Below are 17,616 nucleotides of genomic sequence, written 5' to 3' on the forward strand. Positions count from 1 at the left end.
CAACAACAACACTAAAAATAAACCACTTAAGCTAGTTTGTCCACCAGCATGGGCTGGAGAGCAAACTTCAAAGAGAGGCAATTGGGGGCCAGGGGTGTGACTCTGGTTTTATGCCCAGCGGAGAGACAGTGGCCATCACAGCTCATTTATAGTCTATTAGTTTTCCAGGAAACACATACATAGTCATGAGAGAGAACATGAGCATGTGCAATGGAGGAACAGACAAGCACATCTCATGTCAACAGAAAATGACAGAGAAGCATCACTGTGTTCTTGGTGTGTTTCTCAGCAGAGGCACAGGGGCGAGGAGGCTGAAGGTCAAAGAGGATTCCTCTTCACAGCGTTTCACGGCACTACTGACTAGTTGTTGACGGAGGCCAGACTGCAAAGCCCAGTCTAGGGTCTCATCAGGCAAAAGACCCTGCAACTGCCAATAAATGCAGCGGGCAGCTTCTCCCAGTGAGAGGCTGTTACTTCCAAACGGCAAGCCTCAGCCCGGCCAGTCCCAGCTTTTCCTAGCTGCAGAGAGTCCTTCTAAACTTGAGTTGGAGATGATGGGGGAAGACAAAGGGGTGAGTTGCAAACTGCCACCCCTGGCCCCTGAATTCGGTGTGTGTGGGGGAAATATTGAAGAGACTAGAGAAGGGGAAAGCGTAGGAAATCTCCCAGAGTGGACAGGGGCCTCTTAAGCAGGATTCCCTGGGCACCCTCATGTTAGCAAGACCTGGCCCCTGAGACTCTGGGTAACTAAAACTTTTCAGTTACGGCTCAGTTCATGGCGGCCGAGGAGGCTTCAGGGAGAGAGCTCCTTTGAGGGTCACCATGGAGGCTGCTCCCCATGGGAGAGGCTGGGAGCCAGCTAGCGGCACAGCGACAGTGGGAGTCACCATCCCCAAAAGGAGCATCTGCATGGCCAAAAGAAGGGTTGTGTGTTTGGGGGCCACATCTGGCTCTGCTCTGTCCAGGGCTCACTTTTGCCAGTGTGGAGAACTATACTGGTGCCAGGAATTGAACCTGAGTTGGCAGCGTGCGGGGCAAATACCCTGTATGCTGTACAATGGCACGTGAAGCGGCTATTTTTTTTTTTGTAATTAACCTCTTTGCATTATCCTTTGTGTTACTTGAAATTTTAGTCACAGCTTTTTATTTATAAAATTAAACAAAATTAAAGTTAATGATCTCGGGCCAGAGAGATAGGACATCGGGTATGGTGCTTGTCATGCATGAGGCCGGCCCTGTTTTGCTCTCCAGTACCTCATATGGACCCTTGAGGAGCACTAGGAGTGACTCCTGAGCACATAGCCAGGAGCAAGCCCTAAGCACTGCCAGGTGTATCCTCAGGCCCCCTAAAAGGTTAATGAATTTTAGTAAACTTTTATTGCTTGCTTGCTTGCTTGCTTGCTTGCTTGCTTCCTTCCTTCCTTCCTTCCTTCCTTCCTTCCTTCCTTCCTTCCTTCCTCTTTCTCTTGTTCTTTTCTTTCCTTTTTTTGTGGGAAAGGCTGGACCGTATTTTAAAATATTAATATATGTAACATTTGGGGGCGTGGTAAGGTAGATGTGGCCCCCCAAATGTGTGTACACACATATACACATATAAGAGCTTTCTCATTTTGTGTAGTACATACACATATAACAATATTCTGATGCTAAAATTTGAGCTGTCTGAACCCCATGCTAGATAAACTAGAAATAACTCATTTATTGACTCAAACATATTGAGAATTTGCACCAGAGAGTGCTAAGGTCTGAGTCGACAATGTTGTCTAGGAAAGACTCAAGCTTCCCAATTTTCCCTGAGAAAGCCCTGCAGGAGACTAAGCCCTGCAGAGGACAAGATGCCAGCCAAAGAGGCGCTGAAGTTTATTCGTAAAAAATAATACAAAACAAATTATTTCGGTTCTGCTTTGGGGCAGGGTTTGGGGCTTGGGACGGAAACATCCAAAATATTTTGGTGGGAAGATGTAATGGTGGTGGGATTGCTGTTTGAGTATTAAACGTAACCAACTATTACTAACTGTAGCACTGGCTCTCCGAGGGGGGCGGAGGAATCGAACCTCAGTCGGCCGCGTGCAAGGCAAACGTCCTACCCGCTGTGCTATCTCTCCAGCCCTATCATTAACTACTTCCAAAAATAAAATTAACTTAAAAATTCAAAAAACTTCAAATGGTAGCAGTTTGGAGTGAATAAAGTAAATGCATCATTCGAATTTAAAAACAAACGAACAAGCCCAACACAAAGAGGGCGCTGAAGGGAGCCCCTGGGAGGGGCTGGCAGGGAGTGGGGGAGAGGGGGAGTGGGCAGCGGGAAGAGCGGGCGTTCCTCCTCCGAGCCTCGCGGAGGCGCTGCGGCGCCCAGCACGGCGGCGGCCCCGAGCGGCGCGCTCGCCTCCTCCCGGCGGAAGTGCCCGGGCGCGGGCGGAAGCGCGGAGGGCGGGCCGGGCTGCGTGGGCCGCGCCTGGGGCACCGCGCCGCGTCGGGCAGCTCCCGCGGGGCGGGGGGCGCGCGGCGGGCGGGGGCGCCGCCATGGACGACAAGGCCTTCGCCAAGGAGCTGGACCAGTGGGTGGAGCAGCTGCACGAGTGCAAGCAGCTGGGCGAGGGCCAGGTGCGGACGCTGTGCGAGAAGGTGAGGCCCGCCCCGCGCCCCCGCCCCCCGCCGCCCCCTGCCCCGCCCCGCCCCGCCGCGGCCCGGCGCCAACCGACGCGGACCGGGTCTGGGGCGCCCGGGACGGGAGTTGGGGGGAGACTTGGTCCGCCTCAGAGTCGGGGTCGCGGCCGGGCGGGCGTCCCCGGGAAGCGGAGGGAACTCGGGGGGCGAGTGCAGTGCGGCCTGCGGGGGCCCGGCCGGCTTCCCTACCCTCGGCGGGTCCCCCTGGGCGGACACGGGCCCGCGGGCGCCGGCCCCCGCCCGTCTCAGCCCCGCCCCCCGGCCCCGCTTCACCCCGCGCCCCCGGGCCCGGCGCCCGGGCCCCTTGCCCTCATCATCCTGTGTCCCCGGCCCCGCCCCCCCGCACCCCCTGTCCCCGCGCCCGCTTCGCCCCGCTCCCTCGTCCCCCCATCCCCGCCCCCCGCGCCCCCTCCCCCATCGCCGCCCCCCCCCCCCCCCCGCGCCGGGCGCCCCGCTCCCGCCCTCTCTCTGGCAGTAGGAGAAGCTCCTCCTAGGGCGCGCGTCCCAGAGCTGAGCCGAGGCAGGCCCTCCGCGGGAGCACGGGACTGGCCTCGGTTGAAGCCTTGGGCCAAGTTGACGGCCGACCTCGTTCGCCGCCGTTTGGGGCCGCATCTGGTGGTACCCAGCGCTCCTCCCTGGCCTGCCGGGCAGGGATCACTTCCGGCAGGGCCCAGGACACCGTTGGGGATGCCCGGTGAACTGCAAGGAGCCTGTGCCCTGCCCCACGGTACTGGGGTCCGGCCTCACAAAGTCAGTGGAATTGAGTTTTCCCTTTCACTAGTGGTTTTCAAGTGGACCCTCCCAAGAACACCGTACTCGTTACTTAATCTCAGTTGGGTCTTAGTATGAGGGAATTTTTGGTATTTGTGAAGAGATTGTTTTTCTTTCAGCTGCTAAATGAATCGGGCTACTAATCCTTGGGACCTCCTAGACAGAGTAAAGCTGGCTCTTTGTTTTTAAGTTCCATTATCTCTCCCCCCCCCCCCAGAAAAAAAAAGCTGTATTCTTATCCACCTTTTTCTTTGAGTACTTGAATTTTTTTTTCTTTTAGGGTCACACCCAGCGATGCTCAGGGGTCACTCCTGGCCGTGCTCAGGGATGCTGGGAATCGAACCCGGGTCGGCCACGTGCAAGGCAAACGCCGTACCCGCTGTGCTGTCACTCCAGCCCCTGAGTACTTGAATTTATCCAGTGACCGTGAATTTTTAGGTTGTCACTTGGGGCCGCTCCTAGCCCTGCTCAGGGGGCCGTAGGTGGTACAGGGCTGGAACGGGGTCGACTTCAGGCAAGGCGGCTGCCTTACCTGATGTACTATCTCTGTGGCCCTAAACATGGATTTTTAGGTGAACATTTATTTCACTGACTTAACCCCTTGGTGGACAAAGCAGTGGAGTGTCTGCGAGTGTCCCCCTTCCCACTCTTGAGAGCAGGGCCAAGTGTTGCTGCCTCCTGGTGATGAGGCCCTGTCTTCGGCCCTTCCTCCGTTAGCCGCCTTTTCTTCATACTCCACTGTTTGCACTGAACCCTGGCGCTCAGCCTGTCTGCCAACCCTGGCTCCATTTTTGCTCCTCTGATTCCTTACCTACGTACAGGACAGAGGAAATTTGCCATCTCCTGGTGTGATTCCAAACAAGAAATAAGCACTTAGTTTAAATTAGGAAAATCTAAACTCAAAAGTAGCTGCTGGATCTTATTTGAAGTCTACCATGGCGTGTTTTTTTTGAAAGAAGATGCAGAACGAATATGTGGCTCTAATTTCTCTCTTGTCAGCGTACATCGGTGATAGTATGGTGACTTTAACCCTGACAACTGCAGTTTTCATTATTTTTGTGGTCTCTGCTCTATGAAGAACTGAGTACTGGGATCATTTGCGATTTGGTAAAGAAACTCTTTCCTCATTGGGTCAACCTAATACCAACTGCTGCCCCCATAGAAGCTGGACTAGTCAGCCCCTGAGCACCCATTCTGGGCATCCCCAAGTTCAGCCCCTGCTGGGGTTAGCTGGGGTGGCATCCAAGCAGTGACGTTTCAAACTTTGGGGCTGCCAGCACATCTGCACTGTGAGCGACCTTAAGGTTCTCTAGAGGTGACCCCTATTCCAACTGGAGAGGCCAGTGGCAGACCAGAGGAACATGGGGAAAACAAAGCTCATTATGTAAACCTGATTATATAAAGAGTGTGTGTGTGTGTGTGTGTGTGTGTGTGTGTGTGTGTGAGAGAGACTAGATTCTAAGTGGCCGTTTTGGTTTGGTTTGGTTTTTTTGAGCCACACTTGGCTGTGCTCAGGGATTTCTGCTGATGATGTCAGGAAGACCATATGGGGTGCCAGGATTGAACCTGGGTCAGCCTCATTTGAAGCAAATAAAAACCCTGTCCACTATACTGTCTCTCCCTCCCCAGCCCTCTAGGTTTTGGTTTTTCAGTTTTGTTTTGTTTTTAAACATGACTTATTGGATTCCAGGAAACAAAGGTAAATTATGTGGCTAGATTTTCCCCAGAATTAAACTCCTTTTCTCAGATGGCCTAAAAACTGAGCAAGTCAGCTAAAATTGAAACCGAAGTTATAATGGTTTGTAAAGGCACTGAGGTAGTTTGAGGCAGTGGCAGAAAAATATAGAATGCATATGATGCTGATAAGAGAATAACCACTAAAAAGATGGGTGTGAGGTCTGGGGGGATAGTACCACCCTGCCGTGTCTACCCCCCAGATCCCAAAACAAGTTCAGAGTATGTAGATCAGTTGGACTGGGGTCGGGTTAATTTCTGTCTAGAAAAAAAGTCATTTTCATAAAATAACAAGGCATATCTGCTGAGAAGTCTGTCTCTTGACATTTACTTAAATTTGCAGCCCAGCCTCTGCAACTGGTTGTGTGGAAAGAGATCTGCCCTCAAGTCATTCTGGCCTCGCAGTCAGCCGCTCTGCGACTCTGAAAGATTGTGTGCCTCGAGAGCCGGTCTGTCACTGTTCAGGACATTCTGTAACTGGAACGATATTTAACTCTTGGTAGAGTCTCAACAAGAGTAAAAAATTTGTTTTTTGGCCTGAAAAGTTTTATTTTATACTAAAGCACTTCAGTGAGGACTCCTTGTAGTATCACTGTATCACTGTCATCCCGCTGATCATCGATTTGCTTGAGCGGGCACCAGTAACGTCTCCATCCGTCCTAGCCCTGAGATTTTAGCAGCCTCTCTTTACTTGTTCTTCCCAGCGGTGCAACATTGGAGGCTCTTTCAGGATCAGGGGAATGAGACCCATAATTGTTACTATATTTGGCATATCAAATATGCCACCAAGAGCTTGCCAGGCTCTGCTGTGCGGACAGGATGCTCTTTGCTCTCAGTACCTTACCAGGTTCTCTGAGAGGGAGAACTAGGTTATAAGAGGTCGAGCACTTCCGGGAGAGTTGTTTTAGTCTCTGGATGTTGGCTGTTGAAGGGATTACACAGCGCCAGGGGCAGTTTGTGGGTGTGGCTGCCAAGCTACTGGAAAATGGGGGGGTCTGGGTGGAGGAGGCCCTGTCCCGATCCGAGCAGGCTTGACGATGTCAGCCCCTGGTCCCGCATACCTGGCTTCCTCTGCCGGTTCCTTCATGCATGAGGCTTGTCTGAGAACGTGGAGAGGGGCCTTGAGCATGGCTCTGGCTGGGTTCCGGAGGTCTTTGTCTGCTAGGGTTCTGCTCCAGGGGTAGAAACTCAACCCACCCCGCTCTGAGGGGTCCCCGGTGAAGACAGCCAGGCGCGGGGGCAAGAGACTCTCTGTCCCTCTCCTCCAGGAGCTTGGTTTTATAGTCTCTGGATCTTGATGTGATTGCACGGCTGGGGGAGGGTGCAGGCAGTTTGTGGGTGTGGCTACCAAGCTCCTGGAAAATGGGTCTGGGTGGAGAGGCCCAGTCCCAGTCTGACTCTTTGTAGTACAAAGGTAAATCTAGCCCGTTTGTATGTGAGCAGATCTTTATTCTAATGAAGAAAATTGAGACTTTTTTTAGAATACATACATACATGGATATATTTCTTCAATTTTGTTTTCTTTTTGGGTCACACCCTGAGATGCACAAGGGTTACTCTTGGCTTTGCTTTCAGGAATTACTCTTCGAGCATATGGGATGCTGGGAATTGGACCTGGGTCAGCCGTGTGCAAGGCAAACACCCTACCCTCTGTACTGTTGCCCCAGCCCTTTCTTCATCTTAACCTCAGCCTTGAAGTAGTAGAAATAGCTTTACAATATTATTTCTTTCTTTAAAAAAATTTTTTTTAGGTACTATGATTTATAATATTGTTAATGCCGTGGTTTCATGCACACAGTGTGCAAACACCACACCATCCATCAGTTCACCCCACTCCCACCCAGGCCCCTGCCATGGTCAGTTCAGCTCTGTGGGCAGTTACATCATTAGTAGGAAACAGCATGTTAAATTCTTGAATGCCTAAAACCATCTTAATGAAAATGAGAACCTGGTTAAAATGAATAATTGATTCGTGTGAATTATGAAAGATCTTTTGGATTTTCCTTTTTGTGGTTTTGAGCCACACTCTGCAGTGCTCTGGACTTACTCCTGGCTCTGTCCTTAGCCCTGGGCAGTCATGTGTGAGCACACACCTTACAGTAGAGTAGCTGTGCCATCTCTCCAACCCCTCTTGTGGATTTTCTTTGGTGGAATATCACAAAAAGCTAAGCCTGGGGCTGGAGCGATAGCACAGTGGGTAGGGCGTTTGCCTTGCACGCGGCCGACCCGGGTTCGATTCCCAGCATCCCATATGATTCCCCCAGCACCACCAGGAGTAATTCCTGAGTGTTGAGCCAGGAGTAACCCCTGTGCATCGCTGAGTGTGACCCGAAAAGCAAGAAAAATAAAAAAAAATAAGCCTGGAGCCACAGTGATAGCTGGACGGCCTGAGCGCATATTTCACATTCAGGAGGCCCAGGTGCAGCTCCTATGCAACTGGGTGTGGCCCAGAACCTCTGATTACCATAAAGTATGAAGATAGAACCCTATTCTGATAACCAGAGTACTATTAGTAGTCCTGAAGTCGCTCTGTCCTTAGTTAACAAACAAAACCTAAACCAGACCAGCATAGGCTAGCTAATAATAGAAAAACTTTTAAGACCAGGTCATCATTTATCAACTGAGTATATGTATATTGTTTTAAATAATACTTGTCACTGGTCCCGAGAGATAGTACAGGGATGAAGGCACTTGCCTTGCACATGGTAGGCCCTGGCTTGATCCTCAGCACTGATTTGGGCTCCCTGAGCATGGAAAGAATTGATCTCTGAACACAGAGTAGGCCCTGAGCACTGCTGGGTGTACCCTCCCCCCCACACACACCCAAAAATTTTATCAATAGGAAAAAAATGAAGATATTTACATTATAAATTTTTCTTCATGTGAACTAGTTTTACTTACAGCATATGCCTTTTGTTCTGGCTTGAAGATCTTGCAGAATGTTTTCTTTCAGTCTTTCTTCAGGACAAATGCTATGAAAAGCTGGGTAAATAAAATTCTTCTTTGGTAAAATAAAGTAAAAATAGCAAAAATTAAAGTTAAAGTTGATGCTGAGGGCTTGGGAGGAGCCTCACACGGTGGAGTGTTTACTGAGCACGTTCAAGGCCCCGAGTTCAGTCCTGGCCCCATAGCAACTAAATGGCCAAATAATCACTATTGTAGACACTGTCACTGTCATCCTGTTGCTCATCAATTTGCTCGAGGGGACACATCTCCATTGTGAGACTTGTTTGTTACTGTTTTTGGCATGTTGAATACACCACAGGTAGCTTGCCAGGCTCTGCCGTGCGGGCGAGATACTCTCGGTAGCTTTCTGGGCTCTCCGAGAGGAGCGGAGGAATTGAACCCGTGTCGGCCGCATGCAAGGCACACGCCCAACCGCTGTGCTATCACTCCAGCTCATTGTAGACACATAAACCACATCTATTTTCTGAATTTTGTGGGTTGTTTATTTTGTTTTCAGGCCATTCCTGGCAGTGCTCAGGTCGGCTTCATGTAAGGCAAATGCCGTAGCCACTGTGCTGTTGCCCCTTGAGTTTTGTTTTTCTAAGGAAAATGGAATTATAATCACAAATATAGTCTAACATGTATGATATCGGAGTCATCTGCTCTAGCACTGAACTGTACTCCTGGCTCTAAAGGGTTTTGTTTGTGTGGGGCCCCACCTGCCTCTGCTCAGAGCTTACTCCTGGCTCCGCACTTAGGAATCACTCCTGATGGGGCTCGGGGAACCGTAGGTGCTGCTGGGAAAGAAGCTGTGCGCAAGACAAGCGCCATGGCCATCGTGTATCACTCCAACCTCTACTTTAGAATGTTGAACCTTTCTGTTTACATGTAGGGGATAAAGCCAAGGACTTCATATACATAAAAATGGGTTCTACCGCTGAGCTATATCCCCAGCCTTGGTTAGTTTTTCTTTTCTTATAATTCTCTTTCATGTGAATCTAGTGAAATATAAACCTAATCTTGGTCCTTTAAAATCACTTGCTTAGGTCCAGAGATGTGACCTTAAAGGTGTAAGTCCCTGAGTTTGTTCCTGGTGCCACTACTTGGTCCCCTAAGTACTGCCAAGTGTGGTCCTAAAACCAGGAAAATATTGGTAACTTTCACAGACCTTTGGTTCTCTGAATAGTAGCATCTGATGGTCAGGGAAAAAAAGGCACCGTACCAAAGGTGACAAAAGAGAGCCAAGAAGAAAGTGTTCTCTAAGAAAGATTGGTGTGGTGTGAAAGCACCAGCTATGTCTTCCTTGAGAAACGCGGGGGGGGGAGGGGCAGGAATAATAGCACCCCAGGTAGGACCACCCACCTTGCACGCAGCTGACCCAGGCTCAATCCCTGGGTTCCCGTATGGCCGCCCAAAACCCTGCCAAGCAGTGATCCCTGGGTGTAACCCAGAACCCAGAAAGAAAGAAAAGGAGGGGGTGGGGGGGGGCAGAGAGAGAGAGTACAGAGGTAAGATTCTTGCCTCGTGTACCTGAGCCTTGGTGGTTGTGACCTGGTTCAGATCCCCAGCACCGTTGCCCGATGTGACCCCAGACTCCCTGACAAGGCGCTAGAGAGATTGATGCGAAGCAGCTTAGGCACTTGCTTTGTCTACGGCTGGCCCTTGTTTTGTCCCTGGTACCACGTATGATTTTCTGGTATTGCATGTGATCCCTGAGCACAGCTGAATGTGGTCCTAGAACCCAACAGACAACTCCCTGCCCTACCCCACTTCCCATCAAGAAATATTAGAGGGAAAACGGGCAAAAGATGGTTCAGTGTTCTGGTGCAGACTGGCCTGTGGGAACCTCGGGGCCAGCCCCTGGCAGCACATGTTCCTTAAGTGTGTTCACACACACTGCCAGGTGTGACCCAAAGCCCTACGGAGAGACAGATGTCCTAGTCACATGCACTAAACTCTAGGAGTGGCCAGGAAGATGGTTCAGGAGGCCAAGTGCACGCTTCACATGGAGGGGACCCATGTTCAGCCCTGTACTGCATGGTTCCTTGCCAGATTTGGCCCTCAAAAAACGATGTGTTTTTTAAATGAACTTGCAGAATGGTGAAGATGCATTTAGAAAATTCATGCTGATTACTTGCTGTGTTCAGGGCAGAAGCTGCCGACAAGTTACTGACTTCAGTCTCCCAGGATGTGCTCCACGGTCAGAAAAACAAGAGTAGGGCCGGCGCCATAGCACAGTGGGGAGGGCATTGCCTTGCATGGTGCCAACCCAGGTTCGATCCCCAGCATCCCATATGGTCCCTTGAGCCTTGCCAGGAGAGATCACTGCGCACAGAGCCAGGAGTAAGCCCTGAGCACTGAGGGGTATGCCCCCAAAACTAATAATAACAACAGACCATGAGTAAAGCACTTGTTGAAGTCAAGGCTGCCGTTATTATTTGCTTCAGTTTTTCTGTGTTGGTTTTCCTAATAACTGCGGCAGTCCGATTGGGAAGAGGCCTTCCATTCAGCACTCCTAAGCCCACTGCATTTGTGGGACATAGAAATCATGACCCTGTGTCACTGTAGCACTGTCATCCCGTTGCTCATCGATTTGCTCGAGTGGGCACCAGTAACGTCTCCATCGTGAGACTTGTATTGTTTTTGGCATATCGAATACGCCACAGGGAGCTTGCCAGGCTCTGTCGTCAGGCTAGATGCTCTCGGTAGCTTGCCGGGCTCTCCGAGAGGGATGAAGGACTCGAATCCAGGTTGGCCATGTGCAAGGCAAATGCCCTACCTGATGTGCTATCACTCCAGTCCCATGACCCAGTAGGCACAGAAAATTGATTCAAGGAGAGTGGTTGTGATTGCTTTTATGAGATTTGTGGCAAAGACTTGCCCACCTCTTCACCCGCACCAGGGAGCCTCTTAGCAAGCCCTTAGCTTGCACATGACCAAGGCCAACTCGGGTTTGATCCCTGGCATTCTGTACAGGATTCTCTGAGAACAGCGCCAGGAGCATTGCTGGGTGTGAGCACTCTTCTCCCCCCCCCCAAAAAAAAAAAACAATAGAAAAGGGAGCTCCTGAAGAAGCCCACGTTTGAAGCAGAGAAGCTGGGGAGCTTCTTTGGAAGACAGTCCTGGAAAGGCCCCAGGCCAAGAGAGAGCCTGATGGTGACCCCACTGGTGCCTGACTCTGAAAGGTGACTTGCTGGCTCCATCCCTTGTATGTTTGGCCTTCCCTTCGCTGTCCACTTGGCTGGCTGCTGCCCAGCGCTGGGCGACTGGAGCCACACACGTTCACCCTCTGGCCCTGGCTCTCTGGGGTGTCCTGACTTGAGTGTCAGTGCTTGTACACATCTGGCTGTGTGCTAGAGCTGCCAGAACCACCGTCAGCACGTTTGGGTGGCCTCATGCTTGCACCACCGTCACTTTTGTCACAGAGCCTCCCCTGAGTCCATGGGGTCCTCTGCTTGCCCTGGGTTGGTGACCAGAGGTCACTGGCAGTTCCTGTTAGAGCTTTTCAGCTCTTGAATTTCTCTCGAGTCCTGTTAACTCGGGGTGGGTTGAGATCTGTGCGTTTCAGATTGTTTCCAGAGAGTAATGATCCAAGCTCAGACTTGGATTGCTGTGTAGAGCTCAGGGCATTTGTTGTTCCTTGGCGTCTGTGCTTTGAAGTACTTGTCATCAGCAGAGTTAAGTGACCATCTTTCATCTTGATGCAACCTGAGATTACTGGCACTGGGATGTAGTTCAACAAAAAGCACATTTCCACTAAAGATAGATCAAGTAATATTTTATTTAAAAGCCATTTTGCCGGGCCAGAGCAATACTACAGCGGGTAGGGTGTTTTCTTTGCGTTTAGCCAACCTGGGTTCAATCCATGGCATCCCATATGGTCCCCTGAGCACTGCCAGGAGTAATTCCTGAGTGCAGAGACAGGGTAACCCCTGAGCATTGCTGGGTGTGAATAAAAAAGTAGGGGAAGGGGAATTTTTTTTTTAAGTCATTTTGCTTTGGGGCTGGAGCTGTGGTACAGTAGATAGGGTGTTTGCCTTGCATGTGGCCAAGCTGGGTTTAATTCCCGAAACCCCATATGGTCCCTCAAGCATTCAGAAGTGATCCCTGAGAACAGAGCCAGGAGTAAGCCTTGAGCACCGCTGGGTGTGGCCTAAAAAAATTATTTGTTTTGAGAGAGGGATGGGGAGGGGAGAATTGACTTCATTATTGAGTTGGATTTTTACTTAAGTGCAAAGTGCAGTGAGGCTGCGGTTTGAGTTTGCTCTTCCTTTGTGGTGACTGACTCTCACTTGTGGCTGTAGTGCTCTTGCATGCTTGGATCACACTGGAGGTCATAAATTGCAGTGCCGCCAGGATTCCAGTCCATGTGGAACAGCATTTGGGGACCACGCTTGTGGCCTCATGACTGCAGGCAGGTTCTCTCTACCCACCCCAACTCTTTTTTTTTTTTTTAACTTTTTATTGAATCACCATGTGGAAGGTTACAAAGTTCTCAGGTTTATGTCTCAGTTATACAATATTCAAACACCCATCCCTTCACCAGTGCCCATATTCCACCACCAAAAACCCCAGTATACCCCCCGCCCCCACCCCCCCATCCCCGACTGTATAACTGATGAATTTCACTTCATTTTCTCTTTACCTTGATTACGTTCCATATTTCAACACAAAACTCACTATTGTTGTTAGAGTTTCCATCCAAGAAAGACAGCCCTACTACCAGGGAAGCATTTGATAATTAGTTTTCCATGGCTGAGAATGAAGAGATATGTAGCCCCACTGCTCCAAGTACATAACTCTTTTTTTTTCCTTTTTCCTTTTCCTTTTTTTTTTCTCCCCCTCATCCCCCTTCCCGCGGCTCATAGAATGGTGTACGCCACGCCGCGTTTCTCCCTGAAAATGGGAAACAACCTGGAAAGAGGGATATTTCATCTTCTCGGCCGGCGTGGGGCTTTAGCTTAGTTCACAGTCCAGAGAAGTGGCTGCTACATTAATAACCTTCAGTATTTCAACAAAAACTCACTGTTATTATTTGGAGTTTCCCCCCAAGTCAGACCTGTTAAAAAGGAACTGTTTCACATTGCTGACAATTATAGATGTTTAGTCGCACAGATGCAGCAGCGTCTGCGCGGTTTTGGATTTCTGTATAAAGTCCAGGGAAAATTCTGCCAGAAATTGCATAGCTCTCAGTCCCAGTGCATTGCTGTAAGAAGTCTCTGGAATCAAAGTCTTTAGGCGCAGAGGGTCCGTTTCACTCTCAGCAGCTCCGAATTTATCTGGGCCGAGGGCGTGCCAGTTACACCCACTTCCCATAATTCCCTAGGAGCCCCAAGTGTAAAAATCTAATACCTCTGGGTTAGGAGTCTTAGAAGATGGCGCCTGCCATGTGGAAGCTGCCGCCACCGCCATTTTCCGTGCAGGAAGACAGGGTGGGGAGGAAAGATCCACCCCTGGGCAGCACAGAGTTGCAGCCCAGTTCGCAGTCCCAGTGCATTGCTATTAGAAGCTGCGCTGGATGCCCAAATGTGTTAGGTCTCTGGAATCAAAGTCTTTAGGCGCAGAGGGTCTGCTTCACTCTCAGCAGCTCCGAATTTATCTGATCCACCCCAACTCTTAATTATTTTGTTTGGAAGGGAGGGTTGGGCCCAGAGCAGCGGTGCTCAGAGGCTACTCCCGGTGGTGCTTTGGGGGCCACTTGCAAGTGCAGAGATTGAACTGAGGTTAGCGACATGCAGGGCAAAAGCCTTACCCTTCTACTTGCTCTCCAACTCTTTCATTTTGGGGGGTGAAGGAGGAGTACACCCAGTAGTTCTCAGGACCATATGTTTGTGGTGCCAGGGTTGGCTGTATGCAAGTGGTCAAATACCTTAACCACTGTCTCTCCCTCCCCCTTTCTCTTTCTCTCACCCACTCTCTCCCCCTCCCCTATCATTTTTTCATTTACTTGGAAGGAGTGGCCATACCTGGCAGTGCCCAGGGGACCATATGGGATGCCAAGGGTTGAATCCGAATTGGCTTAGTGCAAGACAAACACCCTACCCGCTGTACTATATCACTCCAGTCCCACCCTTCATTGTTTTAGAAAGGACAATAGTGACAAAGTTTCTTTTACTTTAGGTTTTTTCCTTTAGTTTTTGAAATCTACTTCTGGAAGATATTCTGTTGAAATTTATATCCTGTATAAGGAATATTCAGAATTGGTTCTGCGCAGACTTGTTCTGGCTTTAGAAACAAACGAGGCTCTTTTTCCTGTGGGAAATGAGAAAGCACAGAACAATGGTTGCCGACTGCCACTGCATCTTTAACATCATTTATTCGAGAATCTGCAGTTGCGCTTTGATACACCAGGCCTTGTTCCAGGTGCTGGGGCTAAGGAGCAGGAGAGAGGATGATAAGTTGATAGAACAGGCTGTTGGGAACCACTTCCCTGCCCTCAGAAAAGGCCTTCCAAGTGTTCAGAGTTGACAGGTGGGGTCAGAAGTCAGAGGGCGCAGTTCCCAAGGCTACCCTCGCCTCTGGGCCCCTGGTAAGTGCAGCGGGCTCTCAGAACTCACTGTCCTGCAGTACGGCTTGTTTCAGGAAAGGATCACAGATGGGCGGAATCGACTAAGAGAAGAGAGGGGAACAGTAGTTCAGGAAGAGTTGCTAGGACCTTAGAAATCTCCACTTCCTCGGGTCCAAACTGGTAGTGGGTTGCCCTGTCACACACCCCGTTATTGACTGTTAATGTAGTTAGAGTCCCAGGGAGAGACTCACTTGGGCCTGTGGGTCGCAGCTAGCAGCTAGGGGAAGGACTGCTCTCTTCTTTGGTGTGGTTAATTTCTTACTACATATTATCTTTCTAATTCAGAACAGATCTTATGAAAAGAACTTCAGTGTACAGTAAACAAATGAGAAATAACCCTGTAGTGAAGAATAAAGAAAATATGGGTAGGAAAACCATGCAAATGACATAAAGGAAAAAGAAAAGCAGTGTAGGAGTGCCTGATGGAAGTGGTGTGCCTCAGGAGCACTGTGGTGGGAGACCTGGGGAGAAACAGGGACAAGCCAATGTTATGCAACAGGATGTGAGGGTATTTTCCCAATTTATTTGTTGTATTCATTATTTGTTTGTTTTGATTTTATTTAAGTGTCTTCTTAGCTAGCTCCTGAAGCAGGAACTAGCCCTTTGGGGAGAGTGGAGGGGTACGGCCCTCCCAGCAGTGCTCGGGGTTCACTCCCAGTCCTGCTCTCAGGGACCACTTTTGGTGGGCTTGGGGGACCATGTGTGAGCCTGGCCGTGTGCAGGGTAAGTGGCCTACCCAGCATTCCATATGGTCCCCTGAGCACTGCCAGGAGTAATTCCTGAGTGTATGAGTCAGGAGTAACCCCTGTGCATCGCTGGGTGTGACCCAAAAAAAGTGGAAAAAAAAATAATCACTTGGGAATCAAAACTAAAATTCAGGTTTCTCATGGGCCAGAGTGATTGTGCAGAGATAGGACATTGGCCTCACAGGTGTCTGGCCCAGGCTTGCTTCCCAGGCCCTCCCACTGCTCACAGCCTGAGCACAGGTGGGCATGCACATTCACGAGAAAGTGCAGGTTTCTTAACTTTGAGAAGTGGATTATCGTGTTTTGGGCAGATAGGCGTTTCTGTGTTCATTCATTATGGCGCCGCTCCCCCGCACTCTCCCACAAGGCTCCATGAGGAGGGGGAGGGCAGGCTGCATGGTACTGGGGATCAAGCCCAGAGCTGGGACGGGCAGGGTATGTGGTTTACTCTTGTGGGATACCGAGCCATGTCTTAGAATCTGCATTGAAAATATTTTTGTTCCTTGAATAGTTGTGCTGGGAAGATGGCCCAGAGGCCCTGACAGAGCACGTGCTTTTCCTGTGGGAGCCCAGGGTGCAGCCCCAGCCTTTGGTTACTGGAGCTCCTAGTTACGAGGAACCCCTGAGTACTGCTCAGCCCCCTGAATAAATGCTATCTAGAGATAACCACTTCAAAAAGAATTTGTTGTTGTTGTTGTTCCTTTGGATCTCCCAGATGGTGCTCAGGGGAGGCAGGGTCATTCTTGGTGCTGCTCAGCCCTGCTCAGCCCACTGGGCTGGCAGTTGCTGCCAGGGTCTGAGGGTGTCTTGCTGCTCAGAGCCTGCAGGGCTGCTGAGCTCACAGGCTGCGCCCAGTGAGTCTCGGGTGCCCAGGCGCTGTTGGCGGAGAACCTGGGCCTGCCTGAGCCCTCCCTTTCTATTCCTCTCTGGGCAGCACCCGCGTTGCTGGGGGTGGGGGCTGGGGTGTGTTGGGCTCAGCATGCAGAGCATGCACCCCACCCTCTGAGCTGTCTCCCTGGCCACGGACAGCGATTTTAAAGAGCACCATTGGCATTCCGACTGTCTTTTCAGATTGCATATGGAGAAGTGCTGCTCTCTGGAATATACTGAGATTCTGATACTGGACAGTTTTGTGGTTTGAAAGCTTCTGACTTTCGTTTTGTGTTTTCAGTGTCGTGAAGTGTCTCTGAGAGTTTCACTGATGATTTTTTGCCATCATTGCTTCCTTTGAGATATCTTTTTTTCATTTATGTCAACTCAGTATTTCCTGGTCATGGTAGGTTTTCTCCAAATAGTATCATTAGCATTCCCAGCCTGCGATGTCTATATACTCCTGATTTGAATTTCTTTTCTAGCATTATCACTTCATTTCTTCAGCTGTAATTTTATCCTTGTTGAAAAAAATCTCTCTTTTGAGTATTACTTTCCCATGCTTTTTGGACCATGCCCAGCACGCCCAGGATCTGCTCCGGGTCTGTGCCGAGGGTTGCTCCCCTTGGGGACAGGGTGGTATAGGGGCCTGAATCTGGATCTCTGACCTGCAGAGCACATGCCAGCTGTTGGCACTTGTGCCACTCTTCCCAACTCTGGTGTCCGTCTCAGAAAAATATCCCAGGAGTCTCTTATTGAAAAGTTAGTAGGTAGAGCAGCTAGCTTTGTATTTGCTGTCTAGGGGTGAACATGTCCTGTAAACCAATCATTTGAAACAATCTACCAAGAGGAGGCTGACAGGAGAGAACAGTGGGTGCTGACCTTGCACACGGCTGACCCAAGCTCCAGCTCTGGCACGCCACATGGTTCCCTGAGTCCTGCCAGGAGAGATCCTTGAGTGCAGAGCCAGGTAGGACTCAAAAACAAGTATTAAGGATCTAAGGTGGGGAGAGGTTCAGGGGGCTGAAGGGCATCCTCTTCAGGTGGGAACCCTGATCCTGGCACTGTAAGGCCCCAGAGTGCTGCACAGTTGTGACACAAAACAGAAACCATAGGAAAATCATACAAGAGTCTTAGAAAAGTAGAAAAAAGGCATATGCTTTCCACTGTAGCACCTGCCTTTCCCGTTCACTAGGCTCCTACCTCAGAATTAATCTTCTAGTTCTTGCTCTACACACACCAAAAAAAAAAATCTTGGTTAAGGGAGGAGACAGGATATGTTAATCTGCTGAGACAGCTGGTGGCTGAGAGCAG

At 50.1% G+C, this 17,616-nt stretch overlaps 1 protein-coding gene across 1 annotated transcript in view; it reads left to right on the forward strand.

Moving 5' to 3' along the window:
* Positions 1-2,427: 2,427 nt before the first annotated feature.
* The window catches only part of PPP2CB (protein phosphatase 2 catalytic subunit beta), a 43,313-nt gene continuing 28,124 nt past the window's right edge, over positions 2,428-17,616 (forward strand). The window contains exon 1 of the mRNA XM_055143530.1: positions 2,428-2,625. Coding sequence (XP_054999505.1) covers positions 2,524-2,625 — 102 coding nt within the window. The 5' untranslated portion in view covers positions 2,428-2,523. The remainder of the gene's footprint in view (positions 2,626-17,616) is intronic.

This window comes from Sorex araneus, chromosome 1 (assembly GCF_027595985.1).
Source record: "Sorex araneus isolate mSorAra2 chromosome 1, mSorAra2.pri, whole genome shotgun sequence".
NCBI lineage: Eukaryota > Metazoa > Chordata > Mammalia > Eulipotyphla > Soricidae > Sorex > Sorex araneus.